Source organism: Exophiala oligosperma, assembly GCF_000835515.1.
Source record: "Exophiala oligosperma strain CBS 72588 unplaced genomic scaffold supercont1.5, whole genome shotgun sequence".
Lineage (NCBI taxonomy): Eukaryota > Fungi > Ascomycota > Eurotiomycetes > Chaetothyriales > Herpotrichiellaceae > Exophiala > Exophiala oligosperma.
Genome location: NW_015622822.1, coordinates 3,359,781 through 3,385,568, shown reverse-complemented (window position 1 = coordinate 3,385,568; position 25,788 = coordinate 3,359,781). Strand labels below are relative to the sequence as shown.

General features: G+C 50.9%; 10 protein-coding genes across 10 annotated transcripts; 5 read left to right on the top strand and 5 right to left on the bottom strand.

The window, feature by feature from the left end:
- Positions 1 to 1,723: 1,723 nt before the first annotated feature.
- PV06_06488 (uncharacterized protein) lies at positions 1,724 to 1,951 on the top strand (the record flags this gene model as incomplete). The annotated part of the gene is made up of 1 exon (XM_016407611.1): positions 1,724 to 1,951. The coding sequence occupies one exon, from the start codon at positions 1,724 to 1,726 to the stop codon at positions 1,949 to 1,951; it is 228 nt and encodes a 75-aa protein (XP_016263215.1).
- An 827-nt stretch (positions 1,952 to 2,778) lies between these two features.
- Positions 2,779 to 3,773, bottom strand: PV06_06487 (uncharacterized protein; the record flags this gene model as incomplete). The annotated part of the gene is made up of 4 exons (XM_016407610.1): positions 2,779 to 3,007; positions 3,059 to 3,435; positions 3,484 to 3,551; positions 3,599 to 3,773. The coding sequence occupies 4 exons, from the start codon at positions 3,771 to 3,773 to the stop codon at positions 2,779 to 2,781; spliced, it is 849 nt and encodes a 282-aa protein (XP_016263214.1).
- Positions 3,774 to 6,495: 2,722 nt separating this feature from the next.
- PV06_06486 (uncharacterized protein) lies at positions 6,496 to 9,429 on the top strand (the record flags this gene model as incomplete). The annotated part of the gene is made up of 6 exons (XM_016407609.1): positions 6,496 to 6,718; positions 6,776 to 7,329; positions 7,500 to 7,624; positions 7,700 to 8,546; positions 8,603 to 8,878; positions 8,944 to 9,429. The coding sequence occupies 6 exons, from the start codon at positions 6,496 to 6,498 to the stop codon at positions 9,427 to 9,429; spliced, it is 2,511 nt and encodes an 836-aa protein (XP_016263213.1).
- A 735-nt stretch (positions 9,430 to 10,164) lies between these two features.
- PV06_06485 (uncharacterized protein) lies at positions 10,165 to 10,356 on the bottom strand (the record flags this gene model as incomplete). Its single annotated transcript, XM_016407608.1, has 1 exon — positions 10,165 to 10,356. One exon carries the CDS (start codon positions 10,354 to 10,356, stop codon positions 10,165 to 10,167), a length of 192 nt encoding a protein of 63 aa, XP_016263212.1.
- Positions 10,357 to 11,927: 1,571 nt separating this feature from the next.
- Positions 11,928 to 13,716, bottom strand: PV06_06484 (uncharacterized protein; the record flags this gene model as incomplete). The annotated part of the gene is made up of 2 exons (XM_016407607.1): positions 11,928 to 12,630; positions 13,226 to 13,716. The coding sequence occupies 2 exons, from the start codon at positions 13,714 to 13,716 to the stop codon at positions 11,928 to 11,930; spliced, it is 1,194 nt and encodes a 397-aa protein (XP_016263211.1).
- A 3,226-nt stretch (positions 13,717 to 16,942) lies between these two features.
- Positions 16,943 to 17,374, bottom strand: PV06_06483 (uncharacterized protein; the record flags this gene model as incomplete). The annotated part of the gene is made up of 1 exon (XM_016407606.1): positions 16,943 to 17,374. The coding sequence occupies one exon, from the start codon at positions 17,372 to 17,374 to the stop codon at positions 16,943 to 16,945; it is 432 nt and encodes a 143-aa protein (XP_016263210.1).
- An 87-nt stretch (positions 17,375 to 17,461) lies between these two features.
- PV06_06482 (uncharacterized protein) lies at positions 17,462 to 17,892 on the bottom strand (the record flags this gene model as incomplete). The annotated part of the gene is made up of 2 exons (XM_016407605.1): positions 17,462 to 17,679; positions 17,739 to 17,892. The coding sequence occupies 2 exons, from the start codon at positions 17,890 to 17,892 to the stop codon at positions 17,579 to 17,581; spliced, it is 255 nt and encodes an 84-aa protein (XP_016263209.1). The 3' UTR covers positions 17,462 to 17,578.
- A 555-nt stretch (positions 17,893 to 18,447) lies between these two features.
- On the top strand, positions 18,448 to 18,960 carry PV06_06481 (uncharacterized protein; the record flags this gene model as incomplete). Its single annotated transcript, XM_016407604.1, has 1 exon — positions 18,448 to 18,960. The coding sequence occupies one exon, from the start codon at positions 18,448 to 18,450 to the stop codon at positions 18,667 to 18,669; it is 222 nt and encodes a 73-aa protein (XP_016263208.1). The 3' UTR covers positions 18,670 to 18,960.
- A 2,377-nt stretch (positions 18,961 to 21,337) lies between these two features.
- PV06_06480 (uncharacterized protein) lies at positions 21,338 to 22,906 on the top strand (the record flags this gene model as incomplete). Its single annotated transcript, XM_016407603.1, has 1 exon — positions 21,338 to 22,906. The coding sequence occupies one exon, from the start codon at positions 21,338 to 21,340 to the stop codon at positions 22,904 to 22,906; it is 1,569 nt and encodes a 522-aa protein (XP_016263207.1).
- Positions 22,907 to 22,908: 2 nt separating this feature from the next.
- PV06_06479 (uncharacterized protein) lies at positions 22,909 to 24,912 on the top strand (the record flags this gene model as incomplete). Its single annotated transcript, XM_016407602.1, has 1 exon — positions 22,909 to 24,912. The coding sequence occupies one exon, from the start codon at positions 22,909 to 22,911 to the stop codon at positions 24,910 to 24,912; it is 2,004 nt and encodes a 667-aa protein (XP_016263206.1).
- Positions 24,913 to 25,788: the final 876 nt, after the last annotated feature.

The following is a 25,788-nucleotide window of genomic DNA, read 5'->3' as shown; positions in this document are numbered from 1 at the left end:
ACCGTATTATTGATGCCCAGGAAATCACGATCGAGGGACACAGATTGACTTGGCGCTGTGACCGCTTACCAACACTGCATACAAGGGGTTTCCCAGCTGAACGGGATGCTGTCCAGACTGGAACAGGACCTATCGCTCTGAAAGCGTCGTGGTGCCACCAATGACGCTATTGGTAGTGGAAATGTGGTTGACGGCAGTCCAACGAGCACTGTGCATATTTAGGCGCTAAAAGGCCCCGTTCATGCACCTCTCATCAAGGATACCTGGTAGACGGGATAAAACGAGAAACAGTACCACATTACGATCACGAAGCTGATTTCGTACCGTGGAATGAATGCAGCTGAAGAGGCTTTTCTTAACGTAAGAGATGAGGCAATGTGAGGAAGTTGTCAATGCGATATGGAGGCACAAGCGACAGACGGCTCAAGCGGCCGGAAATACCTCCTCTGAACCACAGCCTTAGTACAGGGGGCTCGTCCACACGAATCACTGCCACCCCAGATATGGAAAAGACTACGTGCGATCCAGTATGATTGACAGTTTTTTGATCAACTCGACGTGTGTTATAAGACAAGTGGGCTGTTTGTCCCTGACGTCACAATGATGAACCGGTTCTAATCTCGTCCAGCGTCATTAGCCAGAACTGGATATCACTCCACGGATGATTCTGGTTGGTTCGGCCTGTGGACAGTTGCGCAAAGTTCACGTCGTATAGAGCAATTAGCTAGAGAGTAGCCAATAGTAAATGGGAGAGATGTTTGAATCGATGCGGCTGAATATCCGCGTTACCGGCTGGAGGTTTCATCTCTCGATATGGAAATGAACGGCAACGGGGATGTTACTGAACGAGCTGGGGGAAGATGACCTGTCAGACTGCGATTTCCAAAATTCCTGATATTTTCTAGAACCGGTTTGACATCTGTACTAGAATGACCCGCACGGAAAGAGCACGCGGAATGCGGGGAAGGGGTGAAGCCCTTGCGGCTATTCGGTTGGGCCCAAACAGATCCACCAACAGCATTCACCGAGGATGGTACTTTTTTGAACCGTTGCAGGCACCGGTCCGGCGGGATGTGATCGCTGTCATAACGTAACATCTGGCCAACAGACACGGTATGCTCACCCACTCGCCGCACATGTCAGGACTTTTGGCTCTGCACTGCGCAAGACAAGCGACTACATGAATTGCCGAGTCTTGCTATAAATTTAAACATATGCTATCGAGTATCGAGAAGTCTAAGATCGACGCTTGTGAACCACAGTTTGATTTTCTTCCATAGGATCTACCTAAGTTTACTGTGTCAATGAGCGGCGCCAAGAAATCGCCATTGGCCCGGGGAAGCAGACAGGGCCAAAAGTCAATCATACTGATACTGGAACGACTCCACCCAACACTGGCAACTTAGTTTCGTTTTGGGAGAATAAGGCGTGGAGAAATCGGACAATAATTGGGAGCATTTAAGCGAGGAATTCCAGTCAAAAATGGATTGAGCACCAGAGGAGGGTGAGTCGCCAACGAATGGGTCTGCTTTAAAGCTGCATCTTGTAGGTGTGCGCCCCTCTAAGCTCGGAGGAGTAAGGCCACTGAGGTGACCCAGCCGCTGTGGCCCACGAGCATCTGAAGACACTTGCCTGTTCTGGCGTCCCAGAGCCGTATAGTGCTATCGAAGGAGCCCAGATGCTGGCCATTGGGAGAGAACGCCACTAAGGTGACCAGGCTGCTATGGCCCTGGAGTATGTGAAGACTGGACTCTCGCCCGTCCTCGCGTCCCAGAGCCGCACCGGCAGAATCATGGGCGGTGTCCGGAGGAAATGGTTATCCTACACCCCGATCGCACAGGTCCTACAACGGACGTTTCGACGAGAATGTGCAATCGTGGGCTTCCAGGACCCGGAAGTCAACATTACAGATCAGGACCTCGAGGATATCATGACGACAATCAAACGATGACCTCCCCGCGGTGGGCTAAAGGAGTGTTTCAATGGGTTGCGCTCAGCAGACTGGCATGTCTACGCTGTTACTAACGGCAGCAAGCAAACGAGTTTAAGCTACTACGAGCTTGCGGATATTCAGCTTGACGCGGCGCATTTACTGAGCTGTGACGATATCAAGGTTGCAAAGCCCCGACCCAAAGGTATATTAATGCGAAACAGTGGTTGGAATCTCAACAGTGTGAGAATAACACAGCGTTGCGGGATGGGAGGAATGGAAGTCAAAGGTGGTTCGTGGCTGCGCATAGCTGGGATTTGATAGCGGCAAGGGGGGCAGGCTTTAAGACCGCGTGGGTGGCGCATGAGGAGGGAGATCCCTGTACGCAGCTTTTTGGGGAGTTTGATATTGTCGTGAAGGATCTAAGAGAGTGTTTAGAGATGATGAAGAGTGTAGAGTGAGTTAGAAGAGTTGTAGGTTCACGGTGAGCGGCAGAACCGTTTCTTCAGGAGTAACCTTCGGGGGTGAACCGTGCTGCCCCTTTTGCTGTAGACGCCTTCTTCCCAAGAGTGGAGTCACGAGTGTAGTACGAACAAAAAGAGAATTGACTTCGCCCTCCACACCCTGCTTCCAAAGATTTAAGGTTGACTGTCTACAATACAGTACGTGGTGACATAAGCAGCCGGTACTTTGAGATCTATCACGTTCTACTCAACCCCCACAAGGTTGACCGACCATCTGAACGGTCTCTCACGTCCGAGAGCCATTATCGCATTATCATGGCCCTGCTTGTCAATATATACCAGGGTCTGATAGTCAGCTGTGTCGACCTCATTGCTCCTCGATGGCTATGGTATGCTGGACTGTCTCTGCGCGACTCTGTGGGGAGCTGACCCGAGCCAAGTGGGAAATATTTTGGCGATAATAGGACGAATGGTCGGCAAGCTCGCGCAAATGATGCCCGTGTTGAGTTCGATGGAAGACCAGTAGGCTGCAGCGACATTGCCGTACGTAGGGTCGGGGGAACTGCTGATGACGTAGACCGCATGTAGACGTAGGATCGCTACAATACACACACTGCAACCCGGGTTTAGTAACGTTTATCATTCACGTTATGGTGCGACTTACAATCCGCCAACAGCAAAGACGGCGAGCAGGCTATATTTCTGCTTCCGTGGAATGTGCAAAGACTTCAGCATCGGCAGCGGCAGAATGCAAAGTACAAAGTCCGAGACAATGCAAAATGATGCGCTAAAGAACCACCATGTTTCAAATCTGATGCATCCGCCTCCAGGAAGGCTTCTGTTCCAGTAATACCGAACAGGTGTGCAGGAGAAGATGGACACCATCAAAGTGACAAGGTCGTATGCGGCGAAGAAGGCGATGAGAAACCAAGCTGAAATACGATACTTCCGTTCCTTGAAAAGGCTCAGGAATTGACAGCTGATGGAGCATTTGGCAAACGCAAGACCTAGGTTGTAAACGATAACGCTAGCGTAGAAGCCCTTCCTGCATCAGCAAAGCCGGGCACAAATGATTTTGGAGGACCCGACCTGTAGCATTCGTTCGAGACGCTCCGGGGAAACGTTGGATATGTGATCCCCCATACCGTTTTGTCGTTCTACCTTGTTAACGATATTGAATTCTCTGGGCGGGAGCCGAACGTACCAACTTCAATGGAACTTGAAAATCCGAAAGACCACAACATTGCGACACAGATGAGCATATCCTCCTTGAGCACGCGACCCACAAAAAATATACGACTCGTGCAGCGTAATAACACAAACACGAGAGCCACGGCCGAAAAGGTCATCGAGTTGCCCACAGCCTGAGTGCCCGACATCGCGTCGGGCAACTCGCAGAGTTGACAGCTATAATATTCAGTCGACGTCTCAAGGAGCAGCAGGAGCTTGGTCGGGATTGGAAGTGTTGGCGGGTATCTGGATGTTGAGAGTCTCCGTGGCAGAGTTATTTAGGTGGAAACTCTAGACTCCCCGAACTCCGTGTACACAAAGTCAATAAGCCACCAAGACAGCCAAGAGGCGGGAGGGTCTGTATGTATATTCGCAAAGAATCGGGACCGTGCGCTCAGTCTTGAGACACGAAATGGCGCTCGGACAGCTAGCAGCACCCGTTCCACAAGTGGCGAGGAACATTTGGCAGGTGCCAATTTCCATCCCCGGGCTGTGGCTAGACTGCCTTGACCACACCGAGCACACATTGTTTGAGTGAATCTACCACAGTAAGCAATGGTGAGGCTCTGAGAGTTGATATGAGTGTTGTTGACAGAGGATTTCCAGATTGACTCCCCACGCGCAGATTGTTTTTTATCGACAGCGGCTACGCATGTTCAAATCCTCATTCTTGGCGACCTTGAATTGCAACCTTGTGCCTGGAGAGCTTCGAGCAACAAGTGTAAGATGATGAAATGTGTTACCGCAGTCGACGATTAGGAGGCGAGGCGACGCCACAGTTATGATTTCTGGATGCGTAAGCGCCAAGTTGTCTGAGGTACAATGCGCTCGAGCGCGGCAAGGCTCATTAGTATCAGACTAGGTATACAGTAGAGACGTAAGTGGCAGCGCAGAGTTACGCGTGACATGCCGATCACCAGTTCTGCTTAGTATCGCAGATGTGGTGGCATAAGTCCCCGTGCCTTGGTGGTGATGGCCATATGTGCACAGTACTCGACGACTCAATCGCGATGATCGTCACACAGTCCGGGAGAACGTGCACCCCACTTAAGAAATCGTACATAAGACCCGCTCATGGATAGGCAGGCCTGAACGCAGCCACTCCGGGTCGTAATTCTCAAGAACACAGCGGATCCACTAGTGGTTTACCTGTGAATTCGATGGCCCGGCTATTCACGCTCAACTTATGCTGCACCACGGTCGGGTGGGTTCGTCCTGGCTGAGAAGGTCGATCTAGAATATCTTACGGACGAGCTTTGTCACTTCTAAAGAGTGGCCGGTCATGCAGAACCTGCTCACAGCGTCCCGTCCTCGAACGAGGATGTGTACAGTGACCCTCCAGGGAGGCAAAAGGCGAGCTAATCAGAAAAACTCGGCTTGATGTCGACGATAACATGGGAAGGTGAAAGAGACAACCACATTTAGAGGGGTTTTTGCGCACCCATGAAGTTCGCGGGCATAGGCCTCAGATGTTGGTAGCTTTGGACGAAACCTGTTTATGACCAAGTCTAAATACTATATTGTATCTGCTGTTATCTCTAAAGTGGACTCTAATGCTTTCCAAATGTATATCAAACCATTCATTGCAGAACCATATTCGGTCCTATACATAAGTCTACGGTGGCTTTGGTCTTTTCCGCAGGAGTCAGCATAGGCATACAGATCTAACCCAGTCACGTCGTCGAGCGCGAGGTAGATATTGGGATAGTCCTGGGAAGTGCGGCAAACCTTTTCGCTGTCTGGGTCCCGAACGACAGCACACCGTACAAGATCTCATCTTTAGTTTCCTCTCCTACGCTGTCAGCAACCACAATCGACCACCTCAATTTCGACACTATTCCTGTTCTCAATGACGACAGATGCGTTATCGAGCGGCAGGACGACACCATCATGCTTGGAGCTGCCATCTACTATAGTATTTACTATACTATAGTGTTTACTACATATAATGTTTATAGTATTTTTAAAGTAATTACAGCATGCTTGAAATTGCTTCAAGATTTACCTGCTGTGAGGGCGTTGTAGAGGTCTAACTTATATTCGATGCGACAACACCCAGACTGGACAGGCTCCTCTGTATATTTCTCGTACTTACAGGTCATTTGGCGGCAAGCTCAAAATCAAATCGACTCCCCACAAATCCAAGCGTACTGAGCCGACACGAAGTCAGGGGCCTTTCCGATCCAGAGCCCTCAACAGACTTATACCAACTCAATTAGAGCAGGCCAGAACTCCTTTGTTTACAGCTATTGTAATTCACGTAGGGAAATTCGAACAGGAAGCCTTGTTGATCTAGCAGTCACATCAACTTTTCTTCCATCCTACTAGCGAGCCTGGCCCTAACTTCTAAAGGTGGTTGCCTCAAAGGCAATATAACAGCGTTGTAATCGTCGTCGTGAGTTGCAGAATTGTAACGCCACGCGGAAACCCACATCAGGCTGGGTACTCCACCCTGTTTCTATATGCGGCTGGCTGCGTGCCTACTCGCACACCGTGGAGACCAGACCAGTACCGCACCCTCAACCCAGGCATCGTCACACCGCTTTTGTGTCCGATCCATGGCTAATCATCACGCAAGGTCGACTTGGCGGTGCCCCCAGCCTCATATGTATCGGGTTGGCACAATGACACGGCCCACATTGTAATGGACGAAGGATCAAATATACTGCGAGGCGCTACCCTTTTCTTTCTGTCTCCGCTTTTCCCCATCTACACGTATACAACCCCTTCGACCCCGTCCCCGAAACCTCTCAACACCTAGAATGCGATCTTTTCCGAGCTGTTTTGAGCGTCTGGGTTTAAAGGTACGAGGATCTAACCCGTGCAACGGCAAGACGGCGACCTTACTGGACTAGAAAAACCAGGACGAAGATGGTCAACCCTGTCAGCTCCGGAGGCCATAAGCGCGTGGAACTTCCACGCTCTCCTATAGCTCATACCAGCAATAATTCGACTAGTAGTTGCTTAATGGATGATCAGCAAATACTTCCAGTTGACGAATGGGTGCCCTATGCCCACGTCACCACCTATGAATCGGATCTTGGGGACGTGGACTTTTGCATCTCTGCAGATCAGGAGTTGACTGCAATCATTTGTGATGATCAGTGGTTTCCGATTTTTCGGAAACATTTCTCAATCTAACCGAAGCAAGTCCTCTCACTGGCGCTTATGCTGTACATCTCGCAGCAGCTCGACAATGAATATCTCCCCTTGGCAACCTTGGTCGACGAGCTCGTGGAGCTGGAGCTGACGCGGTTGCGGTCGCATCGTCTCGAGAAGAGTGATATGGATCATCTGATCCGGGGGAACGAATTCTTCTTGACTATACTCCGCCGAGTCAAGGATGGGGACGCACTTATTTATAGGGTTGTGCCAATGACTGTGGACGATGGCGAGGCACTCTGTGAGAATCCAACGGCGACAGTGCCTGGCAAGATTATGAGGGTTGAGGTGTGTGAGGACCAAACCGCTAAGCCATCCTTTACATTATGGTATTTGTTTAGGCAAGACAATCTCACTTGGCTAGCCGACGAGCATCTTACGAATTTCGGGGATCTCAACGAGAAAGTCTACTTTCAAGTCCGACAGGAAGGTGCTCAACATGGTTATATATTGAATATACCAGCAGAGATAAAAATCAGCCAGTGGGATGTGAAGTGGGAAGCTAAATGGGAGAAAATATGGGGTCGAAGAACCAAATCGGAGGTAACCTGTATCGAGGACTCCTCCCGACATTTATAGGCTCCAACCTCCTATCACAGATGATACACTTGGGAATAGCTTATTTGGTACACCTCTTCTCTTCTCTTCTTTTCCATCTTATCAGAGATAACCATAACAATCAATGTGCTATTGAGACGAACTACGAAGAACAGATTCCGGTCGATGCGGACCATAGTGCAATGTGCAAATTCGAGACCGACCAGGATGTGACCTTTGAGAGGGTGTACAAGAGAATCAAGAGGATGAAGAATCAACCACGGGCACATTGCGAACGAGCGTTTGGATATGTCTCAGTAACCTAGACGAGAAAGAAGAGTCAGCAGAGGTTAAATGCTATCTCAGTTTCATACAGTACACATTTTGAAGTCCCTCATCTGTTGAGCCCGGTGTTTACGGGCCGTGATAACGACCTCCAACACCTCACCACATCGTTAGCCACAGGACTGTCCTCGCTGAGACAGCACCAACGGCTATATGTAATCTTTGGGCTGGGAGGATCGGGCAAGACTCAGATCTGTCTCAAGTACGTGCAGGATCAGCGGGAGAGGTGGTTGACCTACTCAGATCACACCAGCATTCGCTTCCTGACACGATACGTAAAATCAGATATTGGGGCATCTTCTGGGTCGACGCCAGTACGGAGGAGAGTATCAGAAGTCTTTCATGCAACCGCACTCCTCTTCCAAGTCGAGGAGAATGTCGACAGCGTCAAACGACGGTTGGTTCACGCCTCCGACGCCTGGCTCCTTGTGTTTGATGATGCCGATGACCCTCGTCTCCAGCTCACCTCGTACTTGCCGGCCGGGAATCGAGGCGACGTCATCATCATCACGAGCCGCAATCCTCAATGTCAACACTACAGCACCGTAGGCTCCCGACAAGTTGGGGGCCTCTCGCTTGATGATTCGTTAATGCTGCTGGGCAAGGTAATCTATGGCACAAGGACACCATCACCAGATCTCGGGGAAGAAAGCAAGGTGATCGTGGACGTACTTGGCCGCCTTGCGCTCGCGATTGTGCAGGCAGGCGCGTATATTCGGGAGACGTCGTGCTCATTTCACGACTACCTCGACATTTACGAGAGACGGCAAGGAAATTTACTGCGCTACGTACCGCAGCATCTGGGCACGGACTACCAGCATTCGGTGTACCCCACGTGGCAAGTGTCGGTGGACGCTATCGAGTCATATCAAGATGCAGTATCTCGTCGCACTCTTAGCTACTAAGTCTCCCTGGCTTCTACCACCACGACCAGATTCCTATTCAGATGTTTTACAACGAATGGCAGCCGCAACCCATTCAAGCCGTCAACTACTTACCGTGGGACGACACGATCTCGGACCTTTTTGACTATCGACAAGCAGTGCAAGCATCGATCAGCTTACTGGCGTCTTTTTCGCTGAGCACGAGAAATACGGACACTTCGGTGTCTCTCCATCCTCTGGTGCATGCATGGTGTCGCGGACGGACATGTGCGGATGAGGAGGGACCGCTCAACTACCGACGAGCTCTGACCTTGTTGTCCACTTCTGTGAATTGAGAATTTGCGAGTGAGGACTACACGCTCGGCGGTCGTTGGTGTCTCATCTGCATGAGCTTCTTCGACTCAGGGATCTGCCAGCTGATTGGAGCCAAGAGGAAAAAGTGGAGCAGTGGACGAGTTTAGCCTTCATCCTGGCGGAGAACGGATGGACGACAGATGCCCTTCCTCTGACGGAGGAGGTGGTGGCACTGCAGAAGAGCAAGCTCGGGGCGGATCATCCCGACACGTTGAGGTCGATGCACAATCTGGCGAATCAGTACAGCGACGCCGGGCGACGAGACGAGGCACTGTCGCTGACGGAGGAGGTGGTGGCGCTGCAGAAGAGCAAGCTCGGGGCGGATCATCCTGACAAATTGGAATCAGCAAAACTTCTTGCTCATCTGGTTCAAGAACCAGAAGAGCCTACTCTAGTCGATGACACTCAAAAGATACCAAATCGGCCCCGATTCAAGTTGCCACGATGGATTCGCTCGAGCCAAAGAAGTGAATTTCAGGTCAACACAGATATCGAGAGTCTTTGTCTTGGCAGACAGCGATAAGATCCTCACAACGAATTCGCTAACTCGAAGCCACAACCAAGCGAGATAGTAATCCTGCTGTGATATGACATTTTTTGTCCTTATACTATATTGTACGACCTTGGCACAATACTATACCATACTATATATTTTACATTAGACTACTGTACCTCTCTCTGGAGACAAAGCTTCGGCCCATTGCTTTTCAGTGGAGTACCCGTCCCTACCGAAGGCTGTAGAACAGAGCAGTAACCTTTCAGTCCCAACGCTTCAATTTCTCGGTTGGCCTTCTCGTCTTCACCAAGTCGTGGTCGTTGCGGTTGTTACTTGAACTAACGTTGTCGATTGGCGCTTGCGCCCTCGCTGTGCTTGACTAGGCTTATTGGCCAGCCTAGCATCTCGGTTTCCTTGCTCCGCTAAAACATCCTCATAGCTCATAAATTTAGCCTGCTTTCTTGACCAGGCTCTCGGGGGTGAGATGGAAAGATATCGCCAATGGTCCATAGAGATGTTGGTGCCAGTCTCCTGAATCCTGTTCTACCAGTACCGGCTGGTCGTCACTTTGCGCAATGTTGGATTGCTGTGCTGCACTGATCGCACTCAAGTAGATGAGAAGATCGCCCAGCACCCAAGTTTAGGCGTCCATCGGCCCAACGCCGAATGCGGGAGGCTTCCTCCTCGTACGCGAAGACGGGTCCGCTTTTGGCCGCCTGTGGACCAAGTCTAAGCGACCTTGGAAACATGCCTCGATCAATATCAAGGCATGGTCATAGGGTATTCGCAGTCTTTGATGAGATGTTTGAACTTGTTCCATATCCTGTGGCCCCTGAGAATGAAGTCCTCGAAGGTTTCGCGTTTGTCGGGGTTACGGATGCGGTCGACGCACTCTGCGGCTCGCTTCATCTTGCCCGCAAGTTTGATCAGAAGTAGAAAAAACTCCCCCACCATGTCAGCCAAAGGAGCAGAGGCGCCATGACGGAGGGGCCGTCCAGTCATAGATCCACTCGCCCAACGAGTTGGCATCGAAGACACTTCCCAATAGGATAATAAGCTTCTCTATTTGATCCCAGTGCTTGATGGCATACCCTGCAGGAATTCCGGCCCCGACAGTATCTGCTTCGGTTGGTTGCCTTGTTGGTGCAAATTGCGAAGAGTAGACAGTCCTGGATCGATATGATTGCTCATCGCTTTCACCCATGCACTTTTGGCACGTCGGAGGGCGGGGTCACGGAGTCGCTACGTGTGAGTGGATCATTGGGACCATGCCAGCTGGTTCAGCATGGGTCCGGTCAATTTTCCACCACTTACCAGAGTCCCACAAAGTCCGTCGTCCTGCACCATGACTATTCGCTTGATAGCATCCTTTCTACCTTACCATTCATTCATCGGATCTCTTCACCGGTTAGCCAACTCATTGGGGTCAGCACAGATATGATGCATGATTCTGGACGTCACGCCAGTCTCTTCCTGTCATGGTGTCTTCCGGTCAGCGTAAAATTATCCCAATCCCGCCAGTAGGATCGGCCAGAGCGTGCGGGGCTAGCAAGAAATCATCCATGAAGAAATCGCGAAAAGGATAAAAGGAATAGGTTAATGCTTTCAAGCCATATCGACTTGTTCAATGATTCCGTCAAGCTATGGCAAGCGAATGCACCGTGAAGGAAATCAAAATATTGGTAGCTTGTTGTACCAGGCAGGGCATTTCCCGTTCCCTGCTCTAGTTTCTGTCTCTCAGCTCTATTGCCTTTCACTCATTTTCACAAATACCTTCCGCATGAAGCTGATTTCGATACCAATGTCGTGCTCTTGTTCCATCTGTGAGGTGTTCAACAACACAAGTGATGATCTCCGAGCGGTACGGCCTCCACCAATGCAATCATATGACTGGTATTTCTAATCTGGCTTGGATAGGCTTCCCATCGAGACAAGCTCGAAGAAGGAAGGCAGAAGCTGCATGACTACTATGGAGACAAGGAGGAGATGACAGATGAGCAAGAAAACCAAGTATACGAGAATCTCATCAAGCTGGCAAAAGAAAATGGCCTACATGATCTGAGGAAAACGCTACAAGAGCTCTACGATAGTTGTGATTGAGCCAACGGATCTACAACCAGGGGAAAAAGGTGCTGTTCATCAACAAAGTCCGTCAGGTCTATCTCTCCTGCTGCGAGACTAACTCTAGCTGTAGCACCTAAGCGCTCTACTGACGTTCTCCTCGGTGCTAAAACTTGAACAATCAGGAGCCGGGAGAAGCAGAAATTCATGATATAGAGTCGTAGATGTATCTCTCGACTGACACTTTCATTTAATGAGAAGTTCTCAATGTGGGAATCAATCGCCGGATTCAGAGTGAGGCTCCGGGATAATGGGAACCCTCTATGCGTAAAAGACTATTCTGTGTCCTTGTTTCGAGCAGACAATAATTTGCCCTTGGCTAGGGCGTGCACGCGCCACAACTACATCGACGGAGTTGTGGCCCGTGCGCTCCTACTCAGCTCTCGTTAGATGATTCGTTGACGCTACTGAACACGACCATCGGCAACGTTGTCGAGTAGGACCTGAGTCACTTCTTCCTGACCAGCCAATGCAGCAATACTGAGTGGTGTCCAACCGTCTTTGTCGCGCCTGTGCAGTTCTGCGCTCTGCTTCACAAGGAATTTAGCGACTTGCACATAGCCATTCTGCACTGCTATATGGAGCGAAGTCTGCCCAGTCTTGATGCTTAATCCCATATCTACCCCTTGGTCGAGTATCAGATCGACAGCATCATGTTCACCGACTGCTGCAGCCTCTTGGAGTATTGTTTCCAATGCTCGTGTCCACTTCTTCTCCGCTTCGTCCGTCTTCCCTTGGCTGTGATACAACACCCCAAGACTCTGCACTAACCTTAGCATGACTGGAAGATCGGGTTCGAGGCCTTTCTCATATCCCACCAGTGCTCGAGTCCACATCTTCTCCGCTTCATCCATCTGCCTACGACCGTGGTACAGCATGCCGAGATTCTGCACCACCCTCAGCGTATCCGGATGATCGGGTTCAAGGGCCTTCTCATATCTCGCCAGTGCCCGCGTCCACATCTTCTCCGCTTCATTCACCTCTCCACGACCGTGGTACAACATGCCAAGATTCTGCACCTCCATCAACGTAGTTGGATGGTCTGGTTCTAGTCCCTTTTCGAAGCCTGCGAATGCTCGCGTCCACATCTTTCTCTGCCTCATCCATCTGGCCACGGTAGTGATACAGGAGACCAAGATTTTGCACTACCCTAAGAGTATCGGGATGGTCAGGTTCCAGTGCTTTCTCATATCCTGCCAATGCTCGCGTCCACTTCTTTTGCCGGGTTCAAGGAGCTCTTCTTCCCTTCAGCCTTCCTCCATGCCTTGGTGTCCCATACGGCGAGCAGCGTGTTCATGTCAGACTGGCCGGATGCTCAAACCCCAAAATTCTCAGCATCCCCGCAACGACCTTCCGCTTGAATCTTCGCCACTTCCTGTTCTTGGCATCGATCGATCAGCACCATCGCGAGGTTGTTCATGCTCTTCGGCGTGTGGGGATGCTCCTTCCCCAGCACCTCTCCCTCTGAAGTTGACCAGTGTATTGCAGTCTCCATCCTCAGAAACTCAGAAAACCTTCGATGTCGCTACCGACCTCTGTACCCCCTTCTTTCATGCATCATGTTCGCAAAGATCCGACAACATGAACAGCACAGGAGATATGCTCGTTGGATGTCTAGCCCTAGAGATTATTGCCGGATCATAAGGTGGCGGCCACTCCTCGTGTCTGCAGGCTATCATCGTCAATCATTCGTTTTACCAACGTGTGAGAACCATCCAAACAGAGAGCTCCGCTTGCAATACAATCTTCACAAATATCGAAATCTCCATTGACGCAGATTTCGCAGTGGTGATAAGAGTTAATATTCGGGATCCACCATAGACAGATACCGCAGTAGATGCGGCTTTCTTGGTCAGCTGCTGGAGGCCTCCCAATATCCACGTCTTTTTCCTGAACGACAATGCCATGACGCTCACAATTTCTAAGTATGAGCTTAACCGCATTAATATTTCCTCTCCTTGCGGCCCAAGAAAGCGGTGTTCGGCCGAATTTATCCTTGGAGTCTGGGAGGGTAGCGCTATTAGCGAGGAGAAGCTCCACCACTGCCTCGTGGCCGTTCCCTGCGGCCAGTAACAACGGAATCTGGCCATACATATCTTGAGAATTGTGGTCGACGGTGTCTTTGGCAAGCAGAAGCTTCACAATCTCCTCATGTCCGCGAGCGGCGGCCCATGACAGTGGTGTCCGACTCATATCATCTTTCGAATTTCGAGTCAACGTCATCTAGCTCTAGCACCAGCTTCACTACTTGAAGATGATTGTTCATCGCTGCTGAGTGTAGAGGTGTCCATCCATAGTTGGCCTTCGTATTTAATTCCGCTTGCTGCTTGACTAGGAACTTGACCACCTCGAGGTGACCATTCCGGGCTGCTAAATGGAGTGGTGTCCATCCCTCTTTTCTCGTCGCATTCACATCTTCGTTCCGCTCGACCAGGAACTTGACCACCTCCAGATGACCATTTTGCGCTGCCAGATGGAGTGCTGTCAATCCATCTTTTACATTCGCATTCACATCCGCACCGTGCTCGAACAGGAACTTAACCACCTCCAGATGACCATTCTGGGTCGCTGCGTGAAGAGGCTTCCATCCGTCATTGTTCTTCGTGTTCACATCCGCCGCCTGCTCGACCAGGAACTTGACCACCTCCAGATGACCATTCCGAGATGCTGCGTGGAGAGAACCATTGTAGACAGATGAGGTCGCGTTTTGGCCTTTGAATTGCTTTTGCAGGTGATGTAAAGGATGCATGAATCCTAACCAAGAAGTGTAGTAAAGTGGACAGACATGGTCGAGATCGACTGCTACCACATCTCTCTCCAAATCCAGTTCTTTTTGGTCAAAGATAGTAGACCATAGAATCCACCGGCGTCCCGTCGGTTCAAAAAACTTATTGGTAAGGTCAACAAGCCTACCTGACCATTCCTTGCTTTGTTCAGCCTGAGTATGCCAAAAACTGGCCGCATATTCGAGAAACCTGTAATCATCTATCTTTTCAGGAAGGGCTTCACTAGTGATCCTTTTCTCTTCGATTATATCGTCGTAGGACATGTAGCGAAGGCACATTTGAGACAGTAGATCGTTTTCGACAGCGGTTTGTGAAAGGCAGATAGTCTCGAGGTAAGGAGAATTGGTGAGTGTCGTACTCAAAGGGTATTCCCGCACGGGAGTAATGGACAAAGTGAACAGTCTGATCCTGCCGCAGGATATGCCCCTCCCGATCGCGGAGTTCCACAAGTGATCCACACAGTCGTCGAATTTGATCGTTCACCTCCTCTTCTTCTCAAGTGTCCGGAAGATCCTCCCTAGGATATCTGGAGGCTCCCATCCCACTCGACATTCATGTCTGCTGAAGTCAATAATCATGGCATTCCCTTGTTCGTTGACGACGAGGAGCATTACAGCTGCGTACGTGTATTCCATCGTCGCCACTGGACTCTACTTCGCCGGCATTGAGTTGACGACCAGACCCTTCTTCGAGACTAGTACACTGCTAATCACGTTGACTCTGCATGGTCGATTTCTTGCGGCTTGGGCTCGTAAACGAGCAGTGAAGGGGGTGGCAGTGAGTCTCTACAAGCATCGGCAGCAATGCTTATTGACCAGGACACAGACCGAATCGTTGAGATTGTTGCCCGTTTACTTCAATATGGGGACAAGATCGCGATATTATCGCACTCACAGATCGTTGCCGATGCTGAAGTGATTGAAGGCACAAGTGAGGTAGATGAGTCGATGCTCACAGGCGAGAGTGTTCCTGTTTTCAAAACTGCTGGAAGTCCCGTCGTCTCAGGCACTGTCAATAGGGGCGGAAAATTGAGAGCACGCGTATCTCGCTTGCCAGGGAAGAACACCATTACCGATATTGCCAATTGGATCAAGCAGGCGCAGAGCTTCAAGCCGCACGTCCAAGACTTGACTGTGGGCAAGTTTCCAGCTCGTGACAGCTTCCCAGCCACGCAAGCTGGCCAGCGTGGTAGGACTCGGCGTTCATTCCCTCGCACTCGTCGCCGATGCCTTCCACATGGTCTGCAATCCCAAACAGCTGCCTCTAGGTTTCTTGTTGACCATTTCCTTCAGTTCAATGACATCCTGTCGTTGCTGGTCGGCCTCTGGGGTATCCGCGTCGCAACAGGACGTGAGGCAACTAACGTCTACACTTATGGGGTATGTTCTCCGCCTGCTGTCTACAAGATTGTGACCAAACTGAGACGCCATAATTACAGTGGCGACGCGCTGAGACGCTTGGTGCACTGATAAACGGAGTATTTCTCGTTGCTCTCTGCATGTCGATATTCCTCGAGGCAATCCAACGTTTCGCTGAACCCTAAGGAGTTTCCAACCCGATATTGATCCTCATAGTGGGCTGCACTGGCCTGGCCTCGAACTTCCCTGGCATGGTCTTCCTACACGAGCATGAGGAACCTGAACCAGGGGCAAACAATATAGCCAACACATTGTTCGATCAGGACGAAATAGACGTGCATTCGGTGCCACAACAAGCACGTGGGCTTAGGCGGGCTACAACCCTGTCGCAGATCTCCGTGCAGCCGACAGCTTTGCGCGCGGATATCATTGCTGCTGGTCAGCCACACGCAGTCCCTGGTAGTAGCGAGCAGCAGGACGAAAATACAGAACTGCGCACGGGTCAGTCGCCTGAGCTTCATCTGAAGGCCAGGCCGAAACTACGGATCTGCACACGCGATCATATCCACCCTCGCCAGGACCGCAACAAAGGAAAAGGCAAAGGCCACGACCTGAATATGACAGGCGTGTTCTTGGAGACGCTGTCGGCAATATCGGCGTCATCGCTTCGGCCCTGTATATCTGGTTGACCGATTTCAGCCGGCGTTTCTATGCCGACCCAGCTGTGTCCGTGATCATCACAGCCATCATCCTGCATACGGCTATCCCACTGTGTACGGCGGCATCGCGAATCCCACTCGAGGCCGTTCCCGAAGGAATCAATATCGACGAGATTAAGCAAGACATCAACACTCTCCCTCGAATTGCGGATTGCCATGCGTTGCACGTCTCGCAATTGAGCGATTCGAATGTGATTGCGACGGTTCATATCGAAGTCGACTACAAAGTCATCAAGGACAGTCATGAACAGTACATGCAACTGGCGTCCGCTATTCGAGATTGTCTGTCTGCTTTTGGGATACACAGTGCTCCCATACAACCAGAATTCTTTGCATCCGCAGCCGAAAGGACGTCCGCACACGGGAACGCGCACCGCGCAGCACTATCGTGATCTTGAGTCCACAAGCATCATTGAACATCTGCTGGTATATTCGTAGCTTGTTGGGTTCCTTTGAGGTTACAAATGGGTTACGGAAGCACAATACAGGTGCTTCAACATGTTCGCCTTAATTTTGAATGAATGGAACTTTAGGCTAGCTAAACTGACATCTCGAATCAATACACTGTTTCATCTCGAAGTAGCCAGAGCACTGAGACGACGAAGCGACGAATCGCACGATCAGCCGCTGATACAGCGTCTCTGTTCAGATGCAGTTGTGCCAAATCAACTGGACAGGTAAACAGCTCGGACGTTGGGTGAATCAAGGTCCTCAAGACATAAGTGGACCTTGTACGAGTGAAATCAATGTTGGCCGTGCCCATGCTGACCATATGGGCGTTGCTCGTATCCGTGAGAGCTGTTGCCATGCTGCTGATACCCTTAAGAATTGTTGCCTTGTTGCTCGTACGCAGAGGGGTTGTTGCCATGCTGACCGTATCCTTGTTGGTCATGTCCGGTTGGCCTGCCGTCATGCTGGTCATGCTCACGTTGCTCATAACCATGTCCCCCAGCACCATAATTATGCTCGTCGCGACGCTCGTAGCCATGTTGGCCATAGGCGCCCGGTTGATTACCATGGCCGTCCTGCGCTCCGTAGTAAGGTGCCTGGTTCTGTGGAGGGCTGCCATACATTGGCGGAGGACCTCCAGAACCCCATAGTGCTGATCTCTACCTGGATACCTAGGATCATAGGATCCCGAATGGGCTTCAGCAGGACGACCCTGGTGATTGCCTGGGGAAGGGCCACCCATCTACCCATATCCACCACTTGGCTGATAATGACCCGTTGGATTTCCAGAGTGCTGCATGTTTTGGTAAGCTCCTGGGCCACTCATGTTGCCAGGAAAGCTAACTATCACATATGTATGTCAATAGGACCGTCTGAAGAGGCTGCAAGAGGCCATCGCATACCGTAGGGTCGTTGATTTTGTTTCTCTCCGGGGTGATTTTGTCCAGTGACTGCGTCCGTAATCTTATGCATCAAACCTGAACTGCCGGAACCTTGGGTCTGATCCTGGCCTGGTTTACCACCAGCTAATTTCCCAGCAATTTTGAGGAAATCCATCGTGCTAAGTAATGATGACAATAGGTGTGAAATTGCAAAGTTAGATGCAAATTGATAATTGGATTGACGATGGCTAAATGTGAGCAGAGGAAGCAGCGTTCAGAAACAGTAGTCGAGGTAGTTTTAATAGGCTTTAGCTCTGCATCTTCTCCCAACCTCGTCGGGTCCGAGAACTATGGAATCGATTCGGCCTCGTAATCGGTCCCTGAGGGATTTGTGCCGTTCACTTACACACGTAGCTTTTTCAGGAGCTCTTTCTGTTTCAGCTGCATTTACCTCTTGTGTGGCGTGTGGTGGTTGGGTGGGATGTCTTTTCACGCAAAAGACCCTCAAATTACGCTCAGAGACGTTACCTAAGTGCGTAGTTTTTGCTCGATCGCCGGACTCTGCTATCCTACAAGAGTGCTCGTGATGTCCCTTTCTTGTGAGCCAGTTCATCCTAGTTTTCACATTCAAACACATTAGACGTCCCAAAGCAAGATGCCTCGTACATACCGCTACCACGTCCGAATGTCCTGCGGAGGTCAATGAAGAGCTATCTCTCGTCACTGTAATATGAACTTACGAATGCAAGGCTGCGCTACCTCCGTCAAGCGCTCCGCCATTGGCGTACCAGGCGAGAAGGCCGTTGACTCCTCCGTCGAAGCACAGTCTGTCACAGTGGTTACAGATGATGGCGTGACCTTCAAGGCCATCTCCCAAGCGATTCAGGCATCAGGAAAGGAGGTGCAAGGTGGAGAGGTGATATCGGATGGAGAAGAAAACAAAGCAAACTAGGTCGACATTGGCAGAACATGGAGAATGTTAGGAGGCGAAAAGACCATTTTCAGTGCTACGTATCTATGGCTGGAAAGCTTGAGAGACTGGAAACCTCCTGTCGAGCAGCAAGCATGGAAGATCTGCGGACTGGGGTACTCTGAGTGGATACTGCCTACTGGGGGACGATCAACGTGCGGACCTAGATCTTGTTGAGACGACTTCAAAACACCCCGAAGCAACCGATATAAGGAATACTTCACAATCGTTTGACTACAACATTGGACTGACTGTATGCTGAATGAATTTCCAAAGGCGTGAGCAACATGTCTCTTTGGTACAAGTATTGTAAAACCAAGCTCATGAGACCGTCGTGATCACTCGTTCTGCAATTTTACTTCCTGGTCTCCTCTGGCAATGAATGGGCAATCGAGATAGCAAGCTTCAACATATAGACACATCATGTCTGCCAAGTAACGCCATAGGCGACAGAAAGTGCAAAGACCGCCCAGCCTTGACTGCCGGTTACAACCAAATCTAGCAGCCTCCCATCGCAGTGCACGGAACATATCCTCCACATAGCCCAGAGCGGCTGTCTGATTCCTGAGCTATTGGTTAGATAGTATTTGAAATGCGTTGGAGACGAAAATGTGCACGGATCTACTGTGACGAGGAGTAGACTGTCTCGGAGCCCCTAACTACCCACATCTATTGTTTTGTGGATGACATGGCAGGGTCGTCGTGAGCCTCACAGCCACCTCGGGGCTGAGAGAGCCCAAGCGCCGGCCATCTGCTGGCTCCAAGCGGCTCTCCGTGTACAGCAGGTGTTGTCTCAGGGTGCTCAGGGTGATCTCAAACATGTCAGCCCCGCCAAGAGCATAGGAGTTTTCCCCTGTCCTATTATGTGCTGTGGACAGTGACCTGCCCCTATGGATGTCAACACTTGACCCACTGTCCAGAACGCATTCTCTCACTCTTTTCGCTTTTTCCCCAGCTTCATTATCCTTTTGTTGGTCTCTTTCCTCGCGCAGTAATCTTCAGTTCCCTGATTCTCGGCAGCACGCGTCATTTCTCAGTCATGGAGGGAATGAGCATGGCCATGATAAGTACTTCAGGGGCGGCAACCCCTACGGCTACTGTGCTGGCAACAGCTGCGAGCCTCACTCCAACCATTCCTGAAGCCTTGCAAAGTGACATCATGCCGCCGGCCGACATGCAAATGCAGGGAATGTCATCCTTCATTCACTTTGGCCTTGGAGACCTCTTCTTCGCCGGCCTTCTCACGCCGACACAGGCTTCCGGATATGTGGCAGTCATGTTGTTCCTGATGATGTTGAATTTTCGGCCAGCGGCTTCTGATGGTCGTCGAGACAAAGGCCGCCCAAAACTTGCACCACGCTCAGCCTGCAGATGACGAGGGACAGGCATCGAAGATTGGTAGTTGCGTTGAAATAGCGGAGGATGTGCAGCCGAGCAGCCGATTCATGTCACGATTCATCGTTCGTGCTCTCCTCGAAAGTGGTCTAAAGGTGTTGGATGCGGCCCTCGGCTTCCTAGTGTAGGTTCAACCACAAGACAACTTCTCGGACCTTAACTGACCCTTCTCGAATGGTAGTATGCTCGCAGTGATGACCCTTAACGCTGGGTACATGATCGCGTTGCTAGTTGGAACATTTCTGGGAGAGTTCCTGTCCAGCTGCGCTCACCGAAACGGCACCGCTTAGACAGATTGTGAAATATCTCACGCTCGGCCTGTGCTGAAGCGACTAGAGTTTTCTCTGGATCATTCCTTGAGATGAAGGGTCGCGCAGTGACGTGCTGGTCATGTCTGCGCAATTTCGGTCTTTACCTGTCGACCATTATCCTCTTCCATCTTTTATGGTGTATGTTTTTGACGGATTGGGAAGGCGAATGCGAGAGCGGATGTAGCGGTTTATAGGTCGGCCTTCACAGTCCTAAACCAGGAACCGTGTTGAATCACGGGATGCTCTCGTTGGTCTCATCGGGTCTTTATATGATTTTGGCGACTCATGAAGCCCATCATTGCGTGCAAGACAGGCTGCAGATGGCAGGCCGAAAAGAGAGAGTATATTCGCTTACTCGAGAACACGAGTATTGAAGGGCTGAGAAACAGGGGCGTTGTTCCGTTGGGTAGGAAAGGGTTGTTCTTGGCCACAATGCTACAGCCATGGATCTTCTTGAGGCCTTTATGCGCCCATGTTTTAGTCAGCCTTGTTTCGATTCAAGACATACGGCAGCTAAACGCAGTATGAACGCTAGTTGATGATGGATGACCTTGGGAGCTTTGAAGCTCGAATCGTCTCCTGCGGAGGGTCTGTTTTAGTTTTCGGGATGTGGTTCACCATCTTCGGCGCTTGGGCGATGGAGAAGCGTTCACTGGTGACTATGGGTAGCACCAAGGCCCTTCGGCGACGATCGACTCCCCAAGCTGAGCGTGCGATATTAACGCCGGCCTGTCCCCTGCCTCCAGGAGCTTGAGTCACCTTTACGCGAAAAGCGCGCATCGGCATTTGGCTCCCTCTACGCCTGGGAGGGGGAGCAACCGGCTACCCCAATATGCAAACATAAGAGGGTCTCCAGACCCAACGATATGGCCGCCACATCAACTCGTCGAATGCGTTTTCTCGTCCAGTTCTTCCAGACGTGCCAATCTCCTCACAATTCAAAGATGAAGTACCTGGGTCGCCGAAACCCCTTGGGTGGTCTATTGATGCAGACCACCTTTCTCATCTCCAACCTGCACTGCCCGACTTGTGCGTCGCACATCGAATCCATCTTTTCCAGGCTGCGACCTGCGCCGGATCGGGTTCAGGTGTCAATTGTCTCGCACACGGTCACAGTGAGGCATTCACGCTCGCTTGCCGTCACCACCATCGCCCATGCTCTCGATGATGTCGGTTATGACATCTTTGACCTTGTCCCAGATCCAACCTCGTCACAACGAGACCTGCCATCCAACTTGCACCAAGCCCTTGAGCCACCATCATTTGAATACGCTCTTTCCCAATGGCGTTCCCATATCGGCGAGGTCGACGCGGACAAGAGAAGCCGCCACCTCGAGCACTGCCAACAATGTCAGCCGAGTTCAAAAAGTGCGACAGAAGAGGTTGAGAGTTTTTCGCTTGTTGTCGACCATCTCTCAGACGTACCCAAGCAGTTCAAAGCCAACTTTATGGTGGAAGGCATGACCTGTAGCTCATGTGTCGGTGCCATCACCGGAGCACTCAACGAGCGTGTCTGGGTCCGATCGGCCGATGTTAGTCTCATCACTCACAGCGCCGTGGTGATATTTGATGGGGAAGACGTGCAACATCGTGTCAAAGAGATTATCGATGCGATCGAAGATGTTGGTTACTCGGCGTCCCTTGACGCGGTTCGAGAATACTTTGCATCTCGACCACCCAACAAAAGCGCCCTTGCCGACTTGTGGCATGCGACGTACGCTATAGACGGCATGACTTGCAGTTCCTGCGTCGGTAACGTCACAAGGGCTCTTCGAGACTTGGATTACGTCTCGAAAGCAGACGTGAGCCTAATCAACCATGCTGCCTCGGTTTACTTTGCAGGCAAGGGTCATGTCGACGACATCGCCACCACCATTGAAGGGGTTGGCTACGGCGCCAGACTCGACACGTTGTCTACCGCTGAGTCCCACTCCGAAACAGGTTCGGACCGCACAATTTCAGTTCGCATTAACGGGATGCATTGCAGGCAGTGTCCCGATCGCGTCGTACAGGCAATGAAGCGCGCCAAGTCGGTGACCATCGAGACCATGCCAATTTTGAAAAATCCTATCTTGACGGTGTCATACACCCCAAACCCACCGCACTTCACAGTGAGGACATTGTTATCAGCAGTGAAGGACACTGATCCTTCTTTCGAAGTCTCGATTCACCACTCCCCAACGCTTGAAGAGCGGTCCAGAAAGATGATGGCACGAGAACAGCGCCATATCCTATATCGCGTTGGCTTATCTGCTGTCGTGACTATTCCTGCCTTTATCATCGGTATTGTCTACATGAATCTCGTCCCCATGACAATTCGGGGTATAAATATCTCATGGCTGAGCTCGCGGGGGTTACACGTGCCGAGTGGGCTAATTGCATTATGGCCACTCCCGTTTACTTCTTCGCCGCAAATCTTTTCCACCGGCGCACATACAAGGAGTTACGCGCGCTGTGGAGGCCGGGAAGTCAAGTTCCTATTTTCAGGAGATTTTATCGGTTCGGCAGTATGAACATGCTAATCTCTTTTGGAACATCCATCGCGTACTTTGCGTCGATCGCAGAACTCATCATTGCCGCAACGCGTACCTCAGCTATGCCAGCGGACGGGTCCATGGAAGGGAGTGGGTCAGGCATGTCCTATTTCGATTCAGTGGTCTTCTTGACTCTTTTTCTCCTTATCGGCAGATATATCGAAGCATATATGAAGGCACAAGCTGGCGATGCCGTAGCGGCCCTGACGAAGCTAAAGTCGACGGAAGCTCTGCTAGTCTCAACAGACAGCACAAGTGGACAATCTTCAACATCCCCGGTCTACGTCGATTTGATCGAAGCAGGTGATATCGTCAGGGTCGTCAATGGCAGTTCTCCTCCTTGTGATGGAGTCGTTCTGGAAGGAAAGTCAAAGTTCGACGAATCCAGTCTGACTGGAGAGTCCATGCTCGTCACCAAAGAAGTGGGGGAGCCTGTGTACTGCGGTACTATCAACAAGGTCGCTCCAGTAACCATTCGAATTACTGGCGTTGCCGGGAAGTCGATGCTGGATGCAATTATAGAAGTTGTTCGTGAAGGACAAACCAAGCGTGCTCCTGTCGAGAGGCTCGCGGATCTCCTGACCGGCTACTTTGTTCCATTTGTGGTATTGGTGGTAATCGCAACATGGATCATCTGGCTTTCTCTGGGCGAATCTGGAGTCCTGCCTTCCAGCTATCGGGACACCGATGTCGGAGGCTGGCCTTTTTGGTCGCTTCAGTTTGCTATCGCTGTATTCGTGATCGCTTGTCCTTGTGGTCTCGGACTGGCAGCCCCTACGGCGTTGTTTGTCGGAGGCGGTCTGGCAGCGAAGTTGGGCATTCTTGTCAAGGGAGGAGGAGAGGCATTCCAGGAAGCCAGCACATTGGACTGCATTGCCTTTGATAAAACCGGCACTCTGACGGAAGGTGGAGAGCCCAAGGTCACAGAGTTCGAGGTTTCTGCAGACAACAACGACTCTCTCAATGAGTCGGACGTACTGGGTATCCTCAAGCGTCTCGAGGAAGACAGCAGTCATCCGCTTGTCAAGGCTGCCGTCGCCTTTTCTGTGTCGAGAACGTTTGCGAATTTCGATGCTGAGGAAGTGGAGGAAATTGGCGGCAAAGGCATGCGCGGCCTTGTTGTCGCGGCATCACAACCCCAGCGTAAGTTCATGGCGTTGGTCGGCAACGAAGCCTTAATGTTCGACAACGATGTCGTTCTGTCCTCTGACAGCCAAGAGAAGCTTGGCTCATGGAAAATGCAAGGCAAGTCAGTTATCCTGGTTGCCACTGCTGTCACTTCCGACGGCGATGGAGGTTTCTCCCCTTTCTCATTGTCGGCTATCGCCGCCACTTCAGACCCACTGCGGCCAGAATCCATCCAGGTCGTGAAGTCGTTACGCAAACGAGGAATAGACGTCTGGATGATTTCAGGAGATAACGCGAAGACCGCCCGGGCAGTCGCCAGCAAAGTTGGGATCGAGGTGCCTAATGTCATCGCTGGCGTCCTTCCAGAACAGAAAGCGGAGAAAATTCAATACCTGCAGAGGGCCGGGGCAAAAGATGAGAAGCGCTCGCACACCGTGGCTGCCATGGTTGGGGACGGAATCAACGACTCTCCTGCTCTGACTACGGCAGATGTTGGCATAGCCATTGGCTCCGGCTCTGAAGTGGCCATCTCGTCAGCGGATTTCATCCTCATCTCATCAAACCTCATCTCATCAAACCTCATCTCGTTACTTATTCTTATCGATCTTAGTCGAACGGTATTCAGGAGGATCAAATTCAACTTTTTCTGGGCCGCTGTCTACAACATGTTAGCGCTCCCTATCGCTGCGGGCGTCCTATATCCAATACAAAGTGGCGGCAGCCACATCCGGCTGGACCCTGTTTGGGCGGCATTTGCTATGGCTTTGAGCAGCATCAGTGTTGTGACCAGCAGTCTGCTCCTGAGGACGCGACTGCCGGTCTTGGGTTTTCAAGCAGCAAAAGAAACAACACTGTAGAGAAAGGATAAGTGGTCATTTTACATCAATAACAAATCGGAAAGCATGACCAAACGAAACATCTTATGGAAACAAGTTTCTTTGAAGGTGTGTCATGAATAATCCTTCCGCTGGAACCCCGAGGATCAGTCTTCATCACGGCTCTAGGTCATTTCGTTCGACTACGAAAAGTGGTGGGCACATCGGCTGACCATGCCTAACTGATAACCGAGACACAGGCTGGGTGGCATAGATTTGAACGACGCCCGAGCTTCACCCTTGATACGTTGCCTGTACCACAGCTAACACTGGTGTTTGGGGGGGTGGAGAAACTATGAGAGGAGTATATAACAGTGCAACTTCCTGAAAGGGCCAATCTATGCGATCGATGACTACAAAATCCTCTTATTTTGTGCTAAAGTGAAATGTACGAGGACTTGACCTATTCGTAGCTATGAACCTTATAAAAGCGTTGAGTGGATTGAGGTAGTGAAAAGGTTTAGCCCTTGCTCCCCATCCCTGCAGATCTGCGAGGTTACACTTTTAGGGGTCAGCATGAGGATCGCCATGACTGCACCTACGGCCCCAAGAAAAAAAACGCACAAATTGCGCACTTCGTAAAGATCAGGCGTAACCTCGAGGAATCTTTCAGAGTCAAAATTGAGGGTCAGAAATCTTCGCAACCCGAAAAGGGCAGTGATACTGTACTGATCTTCCACCCCTCTTCGACTTTGTCACTCCTCATTTCTCCAATTCGATGCGGAATTGAAACATGACTCTTTGAGCCCTGCCATTGATGAACATACTTTCCGAAGTATGATGTTATGTCGGCACGCTGTTCCTCTTCGATCGGGAGGGTGTAGCACAAAGTTGGCTCATCTTCCGGCCATGCACGCG